The sequence below is a fragment of the Melozone crissalis genome, unplaced genomic scaffold (assembly GCF_028551555.1).
Source record: "Melozone crissalis strain CALT ecotype California unplaced genomic scaffold, PUWL_Pcris_2 ptg000254l_1, whole genome shotgun sequence".
NCBI classification, from domain to species: Eukaryota; Metazoa; Chordata; class Aves; order Passeriformes; family Passerellidae; genus Melozone; species Melozone crissalis.
The window spans coordinates 744,875-761,920 of NW_026536012.1; the positions used below are offsets into that span (position 1 = coordinate 744,875).

General features: G+C 53.2%; 2 protein-coding genes across 2 annotated transcripts; both read right to left on the reverse strand.

Moving 5' to 3' along the window:
* Positions 1-1,066: 1,066 nt before the first annotated feature.
* On the reverse strand, positions 1,067-6,358 carry PTGER3 (prostaglandin E receptor 3). Its single transcript, XM_054294540.1, has 2 exons — positions 5,549-6,358; positions 1,067-1,354 (listed from the first exon to the last, which is right to left on the reverse strand). The coding sequence occupies exons 1-2, from the start codon at positions 6,356-6,358 to the stop codon at positions 1,067-1,069; spliced, it is 1,098 nt and encodes a 365-aa protein (XP_054150515.1).
* Positions 6,359-7,095: 737 nt separating this feature from the next.
* On the reverse strand, positions 7,096-16,831 carry ZRANB2 (zinc finger RANBP2-type containing 2). The gene is made up of 10 exons (XM_054294544.1): positions 16,717-16,831; positions 16,457-16,509; positions 16,163-16,271; positions 15,112-15,194; positions 14,163-14,239; positions 13,718-13,855; positions 12,780-12,952; positions 10,718-10,804; positions 9,202-9,366; positions 7,096-8,687 (listed from the first exon to the last, which is right to left on the reverse strand). The coding sequence occupies exons 1-10, from the start codon at positions 16,770-16,772 to the stop codon at positions 8,624-8,626; spliced, it is 1,005 nt and encodes a 334-aa protein (XP_054150519.1). The 5' UTR covers positions 16,773-16,831; the 3' UTR covers positions 7,096-8,623.
* Positions 16,832-17,046: the final 215 nt, after the last annotated feature.

The window sequence follows — 17,046 nt, forward strand, 5'->3', positions numbered from 1 at the left end:
AGACACTGAAATCCAATCAAATTTCGTTTTTTTTTCCTTATTCCTGTGGTTTTCCTCCCTGTCTCCTTTTGCCCGTCCAGAAAGGAGGAGGAAGGACTCTCTGAAGATGTTAGTGTTAAACATTCTCAGGAGTGAGTCCCCTCAGTAATTCCTTCTCTAGAATCTGTTGGCTGTCAGGAAAGAATTTTTTTCCACCTTAAAGCAAGAGAAGCCCCCTCAGGCTCTATTTCAGGCCCACAAGACTTCCCACTGAGCATCTCAGCTGCGAGTGGCAGTGGCCATGGAATATCCTCATCCTGTTGCAGTGACCAGGGAATGTCCTCATCCCATTCTGCAGCTCAGCCAGGAGTGACCGTGACTGTGGGATGTCCTCATGCTGTCTGCAGTGACTGTGGAATGTCCTTATCTCGTTCTGCAGGGACCATGGGATGTCCCCATCCCGTTGTGCAGCTCAGCCACCAGTGCCCACGGAGGGAGTGTCCTGTCCTGCTGTATCCCAGCACTTGTGGCACCCTGCAGGAAGAATTTGGCACTCTGGGTCCAAGCAGTGACACGGTGAGGGGGTGCCAGCCCGGAGCAGATTCCCAGGAGGGAATGTCCCCTCAGGACATTTTCCTCAGGCCATTGTGGGAATGTCCCCTCAGACCATTGTGGGATGTCCTCTCAGGCCATTGTGCGATGTCCCCTTGGGCCATTGTAGAATGTCCCTCAGGCTGCTGTAGAGTGTCCCTCAGGCCATTGTGGCATGTCCCTTAGGCCACTGCAGTGTCCCCCAGGCTGCTGTGCAGTGTCCCTCAGGCCACTGTGGGATGTCCCCCAGGATGCAGTGGAGTGTTCCTTCAGGCCATTGTAGGATGTCTCCCTGGCCATTGTGGGATGTCCCCCAGGCCACTGCAGTGTCCCCCAGACCATTGTGCAGCATCCATCAGGCCGCTGTGGTGTCCCCAGGCCGCAGTGGTGTCCCCAGGCCGCTGTGGGATGTCTCCCAGGCCGCAGTGGTGTCCCCAGGCCGCTGTGGGATGTCCCCAGGCCGCTGTGGTGTCCCCAGGCCATCGTGCAGCGTCGGTCAGGCGGCGGTGTGGCGGATGTCGCGGGACAGGGTGAGGGCCCTGTCCGTGTGGCTGTCCCTGCACTCGGCGCCGTTGGGGCAGTGCGACACGGCGCTGGCGGCCTGGCGGCACTTGCGCAGCAGGATGCGGCGCAGCAGCAGGTACACCCAGGGGTCCAGGATCTGGTTGAGCGAGGCCAGGCGCACGGCCGTCAGCGGCAGGTTGCACTCCCGGCGCGGCTCCCAGCGCTGCCAGCCCCGGCACGGCCCGGCCGCGGGCTCCGACACCATCCGCAGCATGGTCACCTACAGGGGGGACAGGGGAAGGGACACGGTCAGGGCTGCAGGTCACCACAGAGCAGCCTGGGGCTGCCCCTGCATTCCTTTAAGTGTTCCAGACAGGGCTTGGGGCAGCCACGGATGGTGGAAGGTGTCATGCGTGGAACTGCATGAGCTTTAAGGTCCCTCCCAACCCCAGCCTGTATGGGATTCTGTGGGAGGGCTCCTGCACACCTGGTTTTCCTGAATGGATCCTTTATCTGCTCACAAATCTTTCCTGGACATGACCTGGAGGCCCCAGCTGTGTGAGCCTGCTGCCTGGGATCCCTGCGGAACAGGGCTGTCCATTGTGCTGTGTGTGCCCCCAGTGGGGCAGTCTGTCCATTGTGCTGTGTGTGCTCCCAGTGGGGCAGTCTGCCCATCCTGCTCTGTGTGCCCCCAGTGGGGCAGTCTGTCCATTGTGCTGTGTGTGCCCCCAGTGGGGCAGTCTGTCCATCCTGCTCTGTGTGTGCTCCCAGTGCCCATCCTGCTCTGTGTGCCCCCAGTGGGGCTGTCTGTCCATTGTGCTCTGTGTGCTCCCAGTGGGGCTGTCTGTCCATTGTGCTGTGTGTGCCCCCAGTGGGGCAGTCTGCCCAACCTGCTCTGTGTGTGCTCCCAGTGCCCATCCTGCTCTGTGTGCCCCCAGTGGGGCAGTCTGTCCATCCTGCTGAGTGTGCCCCCAGTGGGGCTGTCTGTCCATCCTGCTGAGTGTGCTGCCAGTGGGGCAGTCTGCCCATCCTGCTCTGTGTGCCCCCAGTGGGGCAGTCTGTCCATCCTGCTCTGTGTGTGCTCCCAGTGCCCATCCTGCTCTGTGTGCCCCCAGTGGGGCAGTCTGTCCATCCTGCTCTGTGTGCTCCCAGTGGGGCAGTCTGTCCATCCTGCTCTGTGTGTGCTCCCAGTGCCCATCCTGCTCTGTGTGCTCCCGGTGCCACAGAAATGGATGCGCACCCAGCCCTGCCCAGCAGTCCCAGCCCTTCCAGCCCCAGACAAAGCAGCAGCCAGTCTCAGAACTGCTGGGAACAGCCGGAGGGAGCAGACCCGCTGGGAATCACTGCCAGCCCCGGCCCTTGCAAAGAGGCAACCTGCAATCCCACAGGAAGGCTCCTCAGAGCTGTGTCACCACAAAGGTCCCAACTGGGCTGCTGCTGTCCCCACAGCAGGGACAGCCGGAGCCGCGGTGACCGGGAGCAGAGGCTCCAGGGAGGATTTTTCCACTCCAAGGGATATTCTGGGGGCCAGATCAATAACCATGTGTTGACCTTGGAAAGCCTGGGCTGAGTCTGGAGGGCAGGGCAGCGTGGACAGCACAGGATTGTTTTTGTTTCTTTAAACAGAAGCAGCTGAGGATTCTACCCACGACATTTCATTGACCGAAGTGGCCACAGATAGAGCCTTGTGAAAACAGGGATGCAGAGCTTTGTGCAAACATGGACACAGACCCAGAGCTCATGGGGAGCCACTGGAGCACCAGACCCACACTGCCAGAGCCTGACCGCTTCCCTGGCTCTTCACACACTGGCCCTGTCCAGACTCTGCCATCTCTTTTCAGATGGAGCTCCAAAACCACCAGGCTAATAAAAATACAGTTCCCAAGCACACGACTGCTGCTCTTTTCTGGTTTTATTACGTAATATCCCTTTATTGGAGTAGTTGTTGGGCCAACAGCTGCTCTACTGGAAATTTTGTTTGTTTGATATCATTAGAGGTTGTTTATCATGGCCCGTATTGGTCTTCTAAATGGATTAAAAGCCTGCACAAGGCAGAGGAACAACATCAGGTGGAATAGTCAACATAATTCATGCCATTAAAAATCTGGCTCAAAATGCTGATGATTGGATTTATTCAACAAGAGCAGCCAAAACTTTACTGTTATCATGAGTGTGGTTTTATACGTCTGTAATTTCTGTCTGCCAGGAGGGATAAGGAGCAGAAGTATTTTAACAGGAAGAGCAGCAGAACTTCTGAGCATTTTAGCTTTAAATAACTCGGGAACAACTCTGGGAAGAAATAATTTTGTAGCTGGAACTCCAAAATTATTATTATTATAATTCCAGGTTGTGCTGCAGCGGCGTTTCTGTGAAATCCAGCTCGCTCCATTTCACCTCGGGGTCATTTGTCTGCTTCCCTCCAGCTCAGGGGCTATCTCAGAATCCCAGACTGGTTTGGGAATGGAGGGACCTTAAATCCCTCCCAGTGCCACGGCAGGGACACCTCCCACTGTCCCAGGCTGCTCCCAGCCCAATGTCCAGCCTGGCCAGGGATCCAGGGCAGCCACAGCTGCTGTGGACACCCTGTGCCAGGAATTCCTTCCAACATCCCCTCTAACTCTAACCCTGCCCTCTGGGAAGCCATTCCCTGAGTCCCGTCAGCGCAGGCTCCAAAGGAAACAGGTCAGTGTGAACTGGGAACCAGCACCGCCACCCTGGAGTGGGGTGCTCTCCCAGGTGCTCCCTTGGAAAAAGGGAACGATTCCTGCCCTGCCTGCTCTCCTCCCCTCCTCCTTCCCAAGGCAGCAGAGACACGGCAAGGAGCCCTCCAGAGCACAGCCACATGTCAGAGCTTTCCCTCCGCCCCTAAATCACATTTGATTTTGTCGTTTCCATCAACAGATCAGCTCTAAAAATACCGTGCGTGGCGAGGGCGCTGTTTACCTCGCAGCAGCAGCTGCCAGGATCCATTAGTTCTCAGTTACAAAACTCAGATGTCTTTAAAAAAAACACAGAAACAAAAAAACCTCCTCTGCAAAGTGCCAGATTTCCATTTCAGCTGTTTCTTACAACTGCTGAGTGCTGCAGCTACGGGTTAAATGATTGCTACGAGCTGGCTCTCACTGAAAAGGCTTTTGCATTCTCTGTGCTCACTTCTCCAGAAGTCTGGTCTCTAATTCCTGACGTGCACCTCAGGGGTGTGCAGAACAAGTTGGGGAGCACGTAAATGGAAATTTATGCATAAAAATGGAGGTGTACTTGTAAAAATACCCCTGCAGCCATGAGTCTGCATTGTGAGAACCCCACAGAAGAAGTTCCGCACCTCCAAGTGTTGCTGCTGCCGCAGAGGGAAGGGAAGTGCTGCTGGAACCCCCCGTGCCTGTGGCTTCACTCCTGCCTCTGAAACCACAGAAATGCCCAGGGCACCAAACCACCAAGCGGAATCCCTGCTTCCTCACTGGTTTACCTGGTTATGAGGGAGGAGGGAACGCCTCCCCCGCCTCAGGGCTCTCCTCTCATGCTGCAAGGCTGGTGGAACCCTCAGGGGTGACAGGACATGAAGAAAACTCCTCCAGCCACAAAGAACCTTTCACATAACCTCAGCATTTCCTCAACCAGCTTCAGCCCATCCTGCTCAGAGAGCCCAAGAACAAATTCTCCTAAAATCCCACTAGTCCTTGATAGAATAACCCAGCCTTCTGGGATTCCAGCCCCCGGGTGCCCTGGTCCCACTCAGCAGAGATGTGCATTCTGCCTCCCCCACTCCTGCATCACGAGGAGGGGTTCTGAAGGAAGGAATTATAAAATAGTGGAAAGCAATGCAATGTTCCTTAAAGAGCAGGCCGGACAAGCCCTGAAGGCTGCTGTAAATCAAACACAGCGGGCTGCCAGCCACAAGGCACTCACAAGTCACGGCTTGTGCACTTTCCCATAAAACACTGACAGCAGTTTTGCTGCAAGGTGGGAGCAAACAAAAACCCCTCAATCCCATCCGGCTGCAGCGTCCTGCTCCCAGAGCCTCTGCCACATCCCCCTTTTCTCCTCTGCACAAGAAGCTTGTTCTTCTCCTTTTGTCTCCGGTTCCTGCAGCTGCTTTCCCTGCACTCGGCTCTCCTCTGGGGCCTCTCCCAGCTCCTGTGCTACACCCGTCCCATGCTCTGCACCCCTGTCCCTGTCCCTGCTGTCCTCCCCAGGGGCTGTCCATGGATGTCTCGCTCTGGGACCTTTCCCAGCTCCTCTCCTACACCCGTCCCACGCTCTGCACCCCTGTCCCTGTCCCTGCTGTCCTCCCCAGGGGCTGTCCATGGATGTCCTCCTCTGGGGCCTCTCCAGCTCCTCTGCTACACCCGTCCCACGCTCTGCACCACTGTCCCTGTGCCCGCTGTCCATGGATGCCCCCGGAGCCTCCCCGTGCCGGCCGCGCCGCTCCCGCCCCCGAGGACGCGGAGGGCAGCCCCGGTGGGGGCTCACCTACCAGCAGCGGTGCCCAGCAGGCCGAGAGCACGCACATGATGCCCAGCAGCTGCAGCAGCGTCTCGGTGGCGATGCGGCCCCAGCGCGAGCCGGGCTGAGGCGCGCCGGCCTTGGCTCGGCAGCGCGACACCAGCGCCTCGATGGTGGCCAGGTTGCAGGCGCCGGTCACCACGAGGGACAGCAGCCCCAGCGCGGCGAAGGCGGCGGCGAAGGCGCTGCCGCCGGCCGTGCTGATGAAGCACCAGGTGCCGGGCCACTGCAGCGCGTAGCGGCCCAGCCCGGCCAGCGGCAGCAGCGCGAAGGCCACGCCGGCGGCCCAGATGGCGGCCAGGCCGCGCTCGGTGGCCCGCGGGCTCATGTGGCTGGCGTACCAGTGCGGGGCGCGGATGGCCAGCGCCCGCTCCACCGCCATGGCGCTGGCGATCAGCAGCGGGCACAGCCCGAACACCGTCATGCTGAAGCCGAAGAAGTCGCAGAGGCGGCCCGAGGGGTCCATGGCCGCCCAGGGCCGGCCCGACAGGTACACGGAGATGACGACGGGGCTGGTGAGCAGCTGGCCCAGCATGTCGGTGAGCGCCAGGGAGCCGATGCACAGCAGGAAGGAGCGCTTCCTGCGGCTGCCCTTGGCGCGGTAGCTGCGGGACACGAGCAGCATGGCCAGCGCATTGCCCGCGACGCCCGTCAGCATCATGGTCAGCGGGATGGCCACGGACACGGCGCTGCCGCGCTCCGCCCGGCCCGTGCCGTTCCCCCGCGGGCCCGGCCCGCCGGCCGCGCTGCCGTTGGGCGGGCGCTGCTGCCACGGGCTCATCCCGGAGCCGACAGAGCCCGCATGGAGCGGGCACGGAGCGGGCACGGAGCCGGCAGAGCCCGCGCGCAGCGAGCACGGAGAGGGCACGGAGCCGGCAGCGCCCCGCCGCCGCTTTATGTGAGGGACGGACGGGCGGGACCCGCCCCGGGGCGGAGCGGGAGCGAGAGCGGGCAGAGCCCGTGGGAAGGGAGCGGGAACCGGGCTGGGCAGGGAACGGAGCTGGGCAGGGGCTGAGCCTGGAGCAAAGGAGGCTCAGGGGCCCTTGTGGCTCTGCACAGCTCCTGCCAGGAGGGCACAGCCGGGGGGGTCGGGCTCTGCTCCAGGGAACAGGGACAGGAGCAGAGGGAACGGCCCCAGGCTGGGCATGAGGAGCTCAGGGTGGATTTTGGGAAAGGTTCTTCCCCCCAAAGGGTGCTGGGCACGGCCCCGAGGCAGCCAAGGATCCGGGAGAGTTTGGATGCTGCCAGGGATGCCCAGGGTGGGATTGCTGGGGGGGTCTGGATCAATGATCGCTGTGAGTCTCATCCAGCCCAAGATATTCATTCCCATTATAAGTTTTTTGCTGTTGAAATTAAAAATTATTTTTAAGACTTAAAGGATTGCAACGATGTGAACGTGTGGGAATTTTGTGGGCCAGGTGAGCTGACTCACAGGATGAGGGTCAGTGCAGGTGACAGGGATCAGGGTCAGTGCAGGTGACAGGGAAGTCTGAGTGGCCCCAAGACAAAGCACTCGAGCACAGTTGACTCACAGGTTTTATTTACACTTGTCTACAGCATCATTTTGCCTTACATGTTCTCTAAGCCAAATGAATCATCCTCCTCCTCCTTTGCCTGTGGCCTATCCGTTGCTAACTTTAAAACCTCCCATCTGTTAAGTACAGCAACAATTGGAATACAAAGCACAAGAAAACCCAAGGCTAACAACAGAGCGTCTACTTGATCTGGTTTTACAGTTTAGTTGGACGTTGAAGTCAGAGGCACAGTTACAGACTAACCTGCTCTTGTGCAACCTACACACATTTAGCATGGGAATTAGAGAGAAAAGAAAGCATTAAAGAAACTGCATTTTTCTGCAAAGAGATTTATCAAAATACCTCTACACCAAAAACATTTTGCTTCTAGACCAGTCCAAAAGACATGGCTCAAAAAAAAGGAAAAAAAGAGAAAAATAAAGCAGAATGGAGTTTTTCGATTTTGCTCCGTTTGTTTCTGTGCAGTTTATCAAAACAAGCAGCAAATCTGGCAGTTTTATTACTGAAATAAATGAAGGTATATTGCTCTTTGCTTGCTTAAGAAGAAGAGTTTTCCTTACCATACTTACCTTGTGATGGCACTGAAGAAACTTAAACCTTTCTTAACCAAACGGAGCTCAAGAGAGACCAAGTTTTGTACTCAAATGGATTCCATAAAGCATTTTAAGCCATAAATTATGTTGAAGGGAAAAAGAATGATCGATGAAGAAGACGTTGAAGATGCCAGAACTTTCTACACAGTTTATTCATTCTCATTTTTAAAGAAAAATAAAATTAAGATACCTTGAAAATTTTAGTCAGCCCCAAAGGAAATTTTACAGGCGGCCTGCAGAAGCTTCCCTTGATTCCAAGGAGCCAGTTCCACACTCCTCCAGCCCAAGAGCAGATCCCAACCGCTCCGTTTGGAAGGAGGGATGCCGGAGTCCGGCTCTGGAAGCCACCACAGCCACAGCACTGTGCTGGCTGCAAACATCCTCCCTCGCCAGGAACGAGCCTAATTCCCTCTGGAATCATGATGGACCGGGGGTTTGAGCTGCTAGAGAGGGGTGTCCATCTGCACTGGCACTGCTACGCGGCAAAACAAAAACTGCTCAGCCCGAGGCCCCGCTGCCGGCCCAGGTCCCCCAGCCCTGCCCCTGCTGTGGTCCCACGGGAGCTCCGTCCTGCTCTGCAAAACTCACGGCCTCTCCTCGCACAAAGAGCTGTGCCGGGCATTCCCAACCTGCTCCTCCAGCTGAGGGAGCCAGGAACAGAGGAACTGATCTTGAAAAACAACAAAACCCCCCACACCACAGAACTTCCCCCTCTGCCGGGGAGTTTATGGCTTAAAATGCTACTGCGGGTTTGGGTGATGGATGAACAAAGCTGCAGCTTGCCAGAAAGCCAGGACAGACATGCACCTCTACTAGCAGATTGAGCACTTCTGACCAAGTAAGACACCAACTTCTTAAAAATGTCTCATGCACTGACTGGAATTTTGGTGGGTTTTTGTAAGTGTGAGCTTTTACACATTATTTCTTTTTAGAACTCGTACGGGAACCAGAATGGGAAGATCCGGAGGAAGATCTGCGGCGTCTGCAAGATACAAATGGAGAAAGCATGCACAGAAATGAGCTCAGATTCATCCTGGCACCCACTCTGAGCAGCATCCTACCATAGCTGGAAGCCAAGTATATCTCATGGGGGCCTTACAAGAATATACAAGTAACTTTAAGCATCTAATTTAACACTAAAAGTCTAAGTTTAATACTGAGAGTAGAATACAGTTTCTATTTCAATGCAGTATTTAAGAAAATAATTCATTAATGAACACATTAACACTGTCACACACTGAAAGAAGGGTGAGCCAGGTCTTTATACAGAACATGCTCCTACCAGGAGGACTTTCATTGGAGGGGGGAAAGTTATTAAAAAAAGCAATTACAAAGGGGTTAACAAAAGTAAGAGTAGGGCAAGTGAGGAAACTACTTTTACTATGAGAGTAACTGCTCGGATTCAATAGCTTCCCAGTGAACCTCAGTCCTTGGATAATTACAATAAACCATCACACATGTCAATACAGCCATTCTTATTCTACATAAACCCAAACCTTTCGGGTGACCGTGATCTCGAGCGCCTTTTTTTGCGATCACCAGAGGAAGAGGATCTAGAGCGGCTTCGCTTCTTGCCTCTCTCGGGGGAAGACGAGGAGCGAGAGCTGGAGCCAGATCTTTTCCTTGGGGTGGAAGACCCCCTGTAGGACCTGGAGCTGGATCTTTATTGATTGAGAAATAAACCACATTTAATTCTGGGACCGTGAAGAAGGCACAAAGACAGAACAAGCAGAGACAGTTTTCATCAACATTCACTACTCTGTTTTCTCCAAGGGTATGGAAAATAAACATGAGAGGCTTCCATACTTACTCTGCCAAGAACACTGCTACTGCCAGGGCAGCTTGCCTAAGAAACTCTGCTAAGTAGTGTTTCCTGGTAAATGGGCCACCAATGGTTTGGAAAGCTCTCCCCAGCCTTCACCAAAATGAGCCATTTTGGGAAAAAAGCACTGGCAACTGCTGGGAAGTTGCCTCTGTAAGGACCTTCCTCAGCAGTTAAATCCACACATCAGAATAACCTGGAAACCAGAGATCTAAAGCTGATTTACTATGGTTCACTTTATCCTAATGGACATTTCACACTGCATGTTCATCTGACCAAACAGTAACAAATCCAGCTGTTATATTTACAGATCTCACACTACATTTGTGAAGAGACTAAAACCTTCCTCAACCAAAATACTGCAAAAAGCCTCTCAGAATAGAGTCAGAATATTAAAGAGCATTTCTTGGAACACAGTGCCCCTCTGGTGGGGCACAGGGACACCTTTCCTCTTCCCAAAAGCACGAATTCCATCCTGCGCTGACCCTCACGGGATAATCCACAGCACGTCCCTGTTCCCAAGGGGTGATGGCACCATTTGTGATTGTCATTTCCAACCTCATTTAGAATTTTGGGATTCTCTGCATGCATGGAGAAGGGACAGCCCTTCATTCCATCACAGAGGCAATGTTCTGCCAACGGAATGCCTGTGCAAGATCTCAAACGTGCTTTGGCTCCTGTGCCCTGCCCAGCTCAGTGATGCTCTACACAAATCACTCTGACTGCTCTCAGCCTCTCCCACCATTTCCTACCAACATGTTCCTGTGATCCCCCAGGTTTACACAGGAACGGCTGCCCTGTCTCGCGAAGGTGCAGAATTCTCACTGGACACAAAACAAGAAGGACAGTGGCATTTCTAACATCCTCCAGCTCAAGCAGCCCCAGTGGAAACAGGAAAAGCACCCAAATGCCTGCAGCAGGGAACCATGCACTGAAATCCTTCTTCCTCCACTGCAGCTCGGTGGCGTCCGCTCGTCCGGCTTAGGCCAGACTTAACTCTTGCACCAAAACCTCTGCTCCTCAGTGAACTCAGCTGTGGTGGCAACACCCGGTGCAGAGACCCAGCAGGGCTGACTTCCAAGACAAAAAGCAGTTAATGTCTGTCTGAGCAGCACAGCCTCACGGTGGGGCCAGAGCAGCTGCAGCCTGCGCCCTGTGTCTGTGCAGGGACAGGCCGGTACCTCATTCACCTGGATTTGGACCCACGGGACCGCGACTGTTCCCTGGAGCTGGAGCGGGATCTCGATCTGGAACTGGAAGAACTCCTGGAATGGGACCTGCAACAACACGGGAGATCTTTTTCCAGCGTCTGACTTGCATTTAGCAGAGTTACTGCTCCTGAGAGCAGCAGACACGAGGCAGCAACACAGTCTGAGTCTGAAAATGCCAATCCCCTCCTGCCCCCAGCATCACCACAGCACACTTAAAACCAGACACTTCTACACGGTATTAAAAACATTACAAAGGCAGCTTTAGATTATGGCTCCTAAAACAAAGCAGAACAATTAAACGGGATTGCAGTTATCTGGCAAAAAGAAATAACTTCCTATCTGTTCGTTATTTAATGAAATCAATGTTTTAATTTGTGCCTTAACTGGAAACCCATCAGTTTCCTTCAGAGGCAGAGCAGATGAGAGCATTAGGATTGGGCAGTTCAATTTCCCCCCAGCCAGTTCTCACAAGCACTTTGTAATAATCTTCAAATTTTCATAAAGATTTTCCCCTGCATTATAAATTAAGTGGTTAATTTGGGGCTAAAATACTGCCATATCCAACACAACTTGCAACTGGCCACAATTATTTCCCAGTTTTTCACTGATGGATTTTCTCTAAAGCACAAACCACAAGAGGAATTTAACAATGGCAGCACGCTCCAGCAACCACTGGAAACAAAAGCATTGAAAACAAATTCTAATAACATTTTCAGGTAAAATATATTCTACTTGCTGTCAGCCTCTGAGTTTATACTGTTACCACAGCTTTCTCATTTTACTGTGCAGGACACAGTAGTATGAATATTTCCTAGCTAGGAAATTGCATTTAAACCTTTTTAAAACCCACAAAAAAGGCATCCACAAATGGCAACTGATATTTCCAATTATCCGTAGCTAAAAGCAAAAAGTTCAAGAGGAAGTTGAAATCTCAGTTAGGACATGTTACTTTCTACTTCACTGTTAATATTTGTGAATTAATGACCTAAGTTATGGGCAGGTGAGGTTGTTGAGTGTCCTTGGAGCCTCCCAGCCAAGCACTCACACTGCTCTGAGCAGTGGGAAGCAGGGGAGGCTGAGGAACAGAAGAGGCAGCAGGAGCAAGAGCCAACAGTGGTGGGGAGAAGCCAAGCCAGAGGCTGGGGCTGCAGAATTTGGGCAGTGACAGCACTGAGAGCACAGAGGGGCAATGATGAAGCTGACAAGATTAGAAGAAACTTGAACTTTACAGATGTGAATTTAATAAATGACCCTGGGAGCTTGTTCTGAATTATCAGGATCCTCCTGCCATGAGCTGTAAGGCAGCTCAAAAGCTCCAATATTGACATCACCCAATTTCAAAGCACTGACTGAACTGTTCATTTATTACTGAATTTAAATAGCAATGAGAGAGCATAAGCCTGCCCAGCAGACCTTTGTAAGGTCCCCTATAAACCCTCAGTGTTATTAGAGAATTCCAGAGTGGTTTGTGTTGGGAGGGACCTTAAAGCTCATCTCAATTTGCTGTTCCATGGGCAGGGACACCTTTCACCAGACCAGGCTGCTCCAAGTCCTGTCCAGTCAGGCCTTGGACTGTTCCAGGGATAGGAAGGTTCTGACAACATTGTCATTGCATTTAAAACTTTGTTACTTGCCATTAACTCAAGTTCAAGTTTCTTGTCTTTATTCCCAGGATATTCCCACTGCGTCCTTTCCCTGAATCTGCCTGGGCTGCACTGTCACTGCCTCTTCTGCCACCTCCTCCCTCTCCAGCAGTGCCCCCCTCTGTCCAACAACAGAACCACACATGGCCAACGAGCCTGAAAACCTGAAAATAAATTACATTATTCCATTTCTCTGAAGGATTTCACTAAATATCAACTTAAATCACTAAAGAAGCCCCAGAGAGCCTCCCTGCTGCAGCTCAGGCAGAGCATCACCACCTCTGTAAAGGGAGAGTTATTCACATCATCACACAACTGTAAGGCAACGAAACAAAGTAAATAAGGAAGTCAGATACTGACATTTTGCCTGGCGTTACCCTGGACCTGTACCCGTTTACCTGGACCTAGACCTTGAGCTCGAGTGAGAGGATGAGCGCGAGGACGAGCGCGAGCGGGAGGAGCGGGACTTGGAGCGGCTGCGCCTCGGCGCCTTCTTCTTCTTGTTGGTGTCCTCCTCCTCACTGGCATCCAGGTTGTACTTGGACAGGTCAGCATCATCTTCATCCTCATCCTGCACAGGCACAACACAGCACGCTCAGGCAACGCTTTCAGCTCCCCTTCAGTTTTTACTTATTCCAGCCTTTACCTCCTGATCCTACCCGGCCTTTGGAAACTGAGCGGAAGTTAATGAGACCCCACAATTTTAAGCAGTAAAGAGTGACTGAAAATTGGTATTGAATCAAACCCCCCGTTATTTAATAGAGTTAATGGGCACACAGACACATTTTTACCACTTAAATGAATTTTCACCCTCAGAATCTCTAAGCAAAGCCCAACTCTGCAGAGACAGATCGCATATGCAAAGTTTGGTGATGGCTGTGTAAAACAGCACCATCTGCACGTCTCTGCCGGGCTGCTGCCCAAAGATGTGGAAAATCCAATAAATGATACTCACATAGCTCAGAAAAGATGGAAAAACCCCTCAGAATATTTTATTTCATTTTATAAAAAAAAAATTTGATGTGGTTTGAAAAGCCTAGGAAAAACTCAAGAGCACGTGCTATACATGGTAACCACACATCCAGGTTCCAAATAAACATCTTGGAGTTCTGGGTTCTGATCTCAGCTAGTCACTGATGATTTAAGACTGCCCATTTTTGAGTGCAGGTATTTAGAACAAAGCAGAGCTTGTGCACATCTCTTCCAGCAGCTCTGGGCACCATTACTGCCAGAGTTCTGCTCTAAAGGCAGCTGAAAACACTGACCAGCCCTTCTGCTTCTGGGCAGCCCTGAAATCATGACTAAAAGAATGCTTCAAGACAACAAACCATCCTACCTCATCCAATTTATACTTGGAGAGATCTTCATCCTCATCGTCCTCATCCTCCCCCTCAGACTCCTTATCTTCCACTTCCTTCAGGATGGAGGCAGGGCCCACTGGCTTCCCCCGGTACTTTTTCTTTTTGCGCCCAAACTGAGGAATTTTGTGCCAGGATTAGAGCAGGATTTAATCACAAATACATCACCAACTGTAATTTTGATAACACTTCTATAAGAAAATAAATAATCATCAATTTTAAATAGGATCTTGCCCCAAGGGAAAGGGGAGCACTATGGAACATCAATTAGCAACAAGGAACTTTTAAAGAGATGCTCGTCTTGGGGACAATGAGCCTCTACAGAGATGAATGGGAATGTGAGCATTCTGCATTTCAATTTTATGGGATATCCTTAAACCACACCACAAGAGTCTGCCCAGAGCAATCCCTGCCCTCCCTTACCTCATCATACTCCCCGTCGGACTCCTCCCGCTCTATGTACTCCACGTTCTCCCGCTCATTGAATCCTCCTCCATAGCCTTGAGAAAGGGGCAAAACAACACAATGCCTTCAGCTGCCTGCAGCACAGAAACCTCCACAGGGGCTCTGGAAACCCTCAGGGGATCACAAATCTGCCACAAGGATGTAACAGGATCTCAGGAGGAACAGGAATTGTTCCCATGCACGTTTATTAAATGCAGTTTCTCACAAATCCAATTAAAATAATGGATTAGGAACACTAAAAGTATTTATCAACTTAATTAAGTACTAAGTACTTCAATAACTTATTTAAGTAATAAATACATGGATATATTATTTACAATTATAATCATTATATGAAATATGATTATATTATTTAATACATTTTACTATTTTCACAATACTCGATACTGCAATATTGTTTTTCCTTTTGAGTAACTAGCTCTGTGCTCTTCTCCAGGCTCCTTTATTTCTGTGCCTCGGAGTTCCACCCTTTGCCCCAACTCCCTGCCCTGCTCCAGTCCTGCAGTGAATCCCCTGGCTGATCCCAGGTGCACAGGGGAGAGTGCAGGAGCTGTAAGGAGATCCTGCCCCAGTTCCCTCTGGGCTCATGTTCCCTCAGGAGAGCTGAAACTGAGCCCCAGCCCTCCTGAGCAGATAACAGCCTTATCTGTGCGTGGCCAGCCCACAGGAGGCCTCTGCAGATTAATTAAACATGGCTTCCAAAGTCTTGACATCAAAATCCAACACAGGGGCAGCTCAGGCTGATTTCCCACTCGGAGCCACCACTTCCCCCAGCACAGAAACTCACCGAGGCCAAGAACCTGCCCCTTGTATGAACTGTGCCAGTCCAGGGAACACAAGGAATGCCACTCTGATTCCCAGAGCCCTTTCTGCCAGCAGTGCCAGCGCCCAGGCACCCCCAGCTCACCTGTCCTCTCCTCCAGCTTGGCGTACTTGGGGGTGTTGCACATGTTACACTCCGAGCGCCGCGCCCAGTTCACATTGCCACAGCTGCAGGGAGACACAGACATGGAACCCTCATCCTTCAGATGGGAATAAAGCATCCCTCACACTGGGGATAAAACCTTACCCTTCAGATGGGAATAAAACCCTACCCTTCAGACTGGGAACAAAACCTTATCCTTCAGACTGGGGATAAAACATCCCTCAGACTGGGGATTAAACATCCTTCAGATGGGAATAAAACCTTACCCTTCAGATGGAAATAAAACCTTACCCTTCAGACTGGGAATGAAAGGTTATCCTTGGATTGGGAATGTTATCCTTCAGACTGGGGCTAAAAGGTTACACTTCAGTCTGGGAATACAAGGGTGGGGACACAGCACTGGGGAAGGTGACAGCACTGGACAAACGTGGGGAAGATGTCAAATCAATGGGCAGGAGCACAGCTGCACAGAAGGGCTCTTTCCCAGCTCCCTCAGCCTCTCCTGGGGCTCCAGCCCCTTCCCAGCTCTGTTCCCTGCCCTGCAGGGGAAGAGCTGCTGGTGCCGGGCCAGGTGCTCGCTGGAATTGCCACATCCCAGAATCCCAGAGCCACAGCTGGTCTGGGTGTGAAGGGACATCACAGCCCACCCAGTGCCACCCTGCCATGGCAGGGACACCTCCCACTGTCCCAGTGTCCAGCCTGGCCTTGGGCACTGCCAGGGATCCAGGGGCAGCCCCAGCTGCTCTGGGCACCAGTGCCAGGGCCTGCCCACCCTGCCAGGGAAGGCAGCACCTCCCAATGCCATGGGGGTGGCAGTGCCATCCCCACATTCCCTCCAAACCAGGGCAGTGTCCCAGCTTAGCAAACCTGGTCTCTCTGCTGGGCAGTGCTGCCGTTTCTGCTGCTCTATTAATTAACGTGCAGCCAAGGAGCGCTGCTCCCAGAGCACGCCCGGGGCCGTGGCCCGGAGCCCTGCTGTCCGGCAGCACAGGGAATTCCCAGGGACAGGCAGCGGCCGTGGGTCGGTGCCTACGTTTTGCACTGCCAGTCGTTGGCGCTGAACAGCCCCCGGCTCTTCTCGGCCAGCGTCTTCCCGATCTCCGTCCCCCCCGCCTTCATCATCTTGGCCTCCGTCGTCTTCTCTGCGGGGAGAGACACAAGAGCGCCTGAAAGGGCAGCCTCGGAACTCACTGGAAATGTTTCAGGCTCTTTTAAACACAAATAAATGGACTTCTCAAACAGTTTGGGGTTCGAGAGGAATTTTTAGAGCAGTTTTACGGGGCAGAAGGAGACGGGGGGAAGAGGTGTGTGTGAGCCGGGAACTCACCTCTGCCGCATCTGTTACAGCTCGTCCTCCTGGCGAAGTTCACGTTCCCGCACCTGGGCACGGAGCAGAGCACGAGGGCCGGCATTAACGGGGGCCGGAACCCGCGCAGCGCCGGGGGCTCACCGGAGCCGAGCGCCGCGATTTACCCCGACCCCGTCCCACACCAAGAGCCGGCTCCGTGAGACCGGGCCCGTGTGCCCCCCGAGCCCCGCTCCCGCTGCCTGCCCCGCTGCCCGGCCCGCTCCCGGCCGTGCCCTCACTTCTTGTCGGGGCAGATCCAGTCGCCGTCGCTCACGCGGAAGTTCTTGGTCGCCATCTCGGGCCGAGCCGGGCCGGGCCGAGCGCCGCCGCCACACGCAGGACCCGGGCCCTGCGCCGCGCGGGCTGCCGGCCGCGCGCCTGCGCCCTGCCCCGCCCCGCCCGCGCGTCTTCCGCTCAGGCAGCGACGCGGACGCCTCGGCCGCAGGATGGGGGGGAGCGGGGCGCGGGCGCCCCCTGGCGGAGGGGAGGGCGGAGGGCGGTAAAAGAGAAAAAGAAAAAAAGAAAAAGAAAGAAAAAGAAAAAGAAAAAAAGATAAAGAAAGAAAAAGA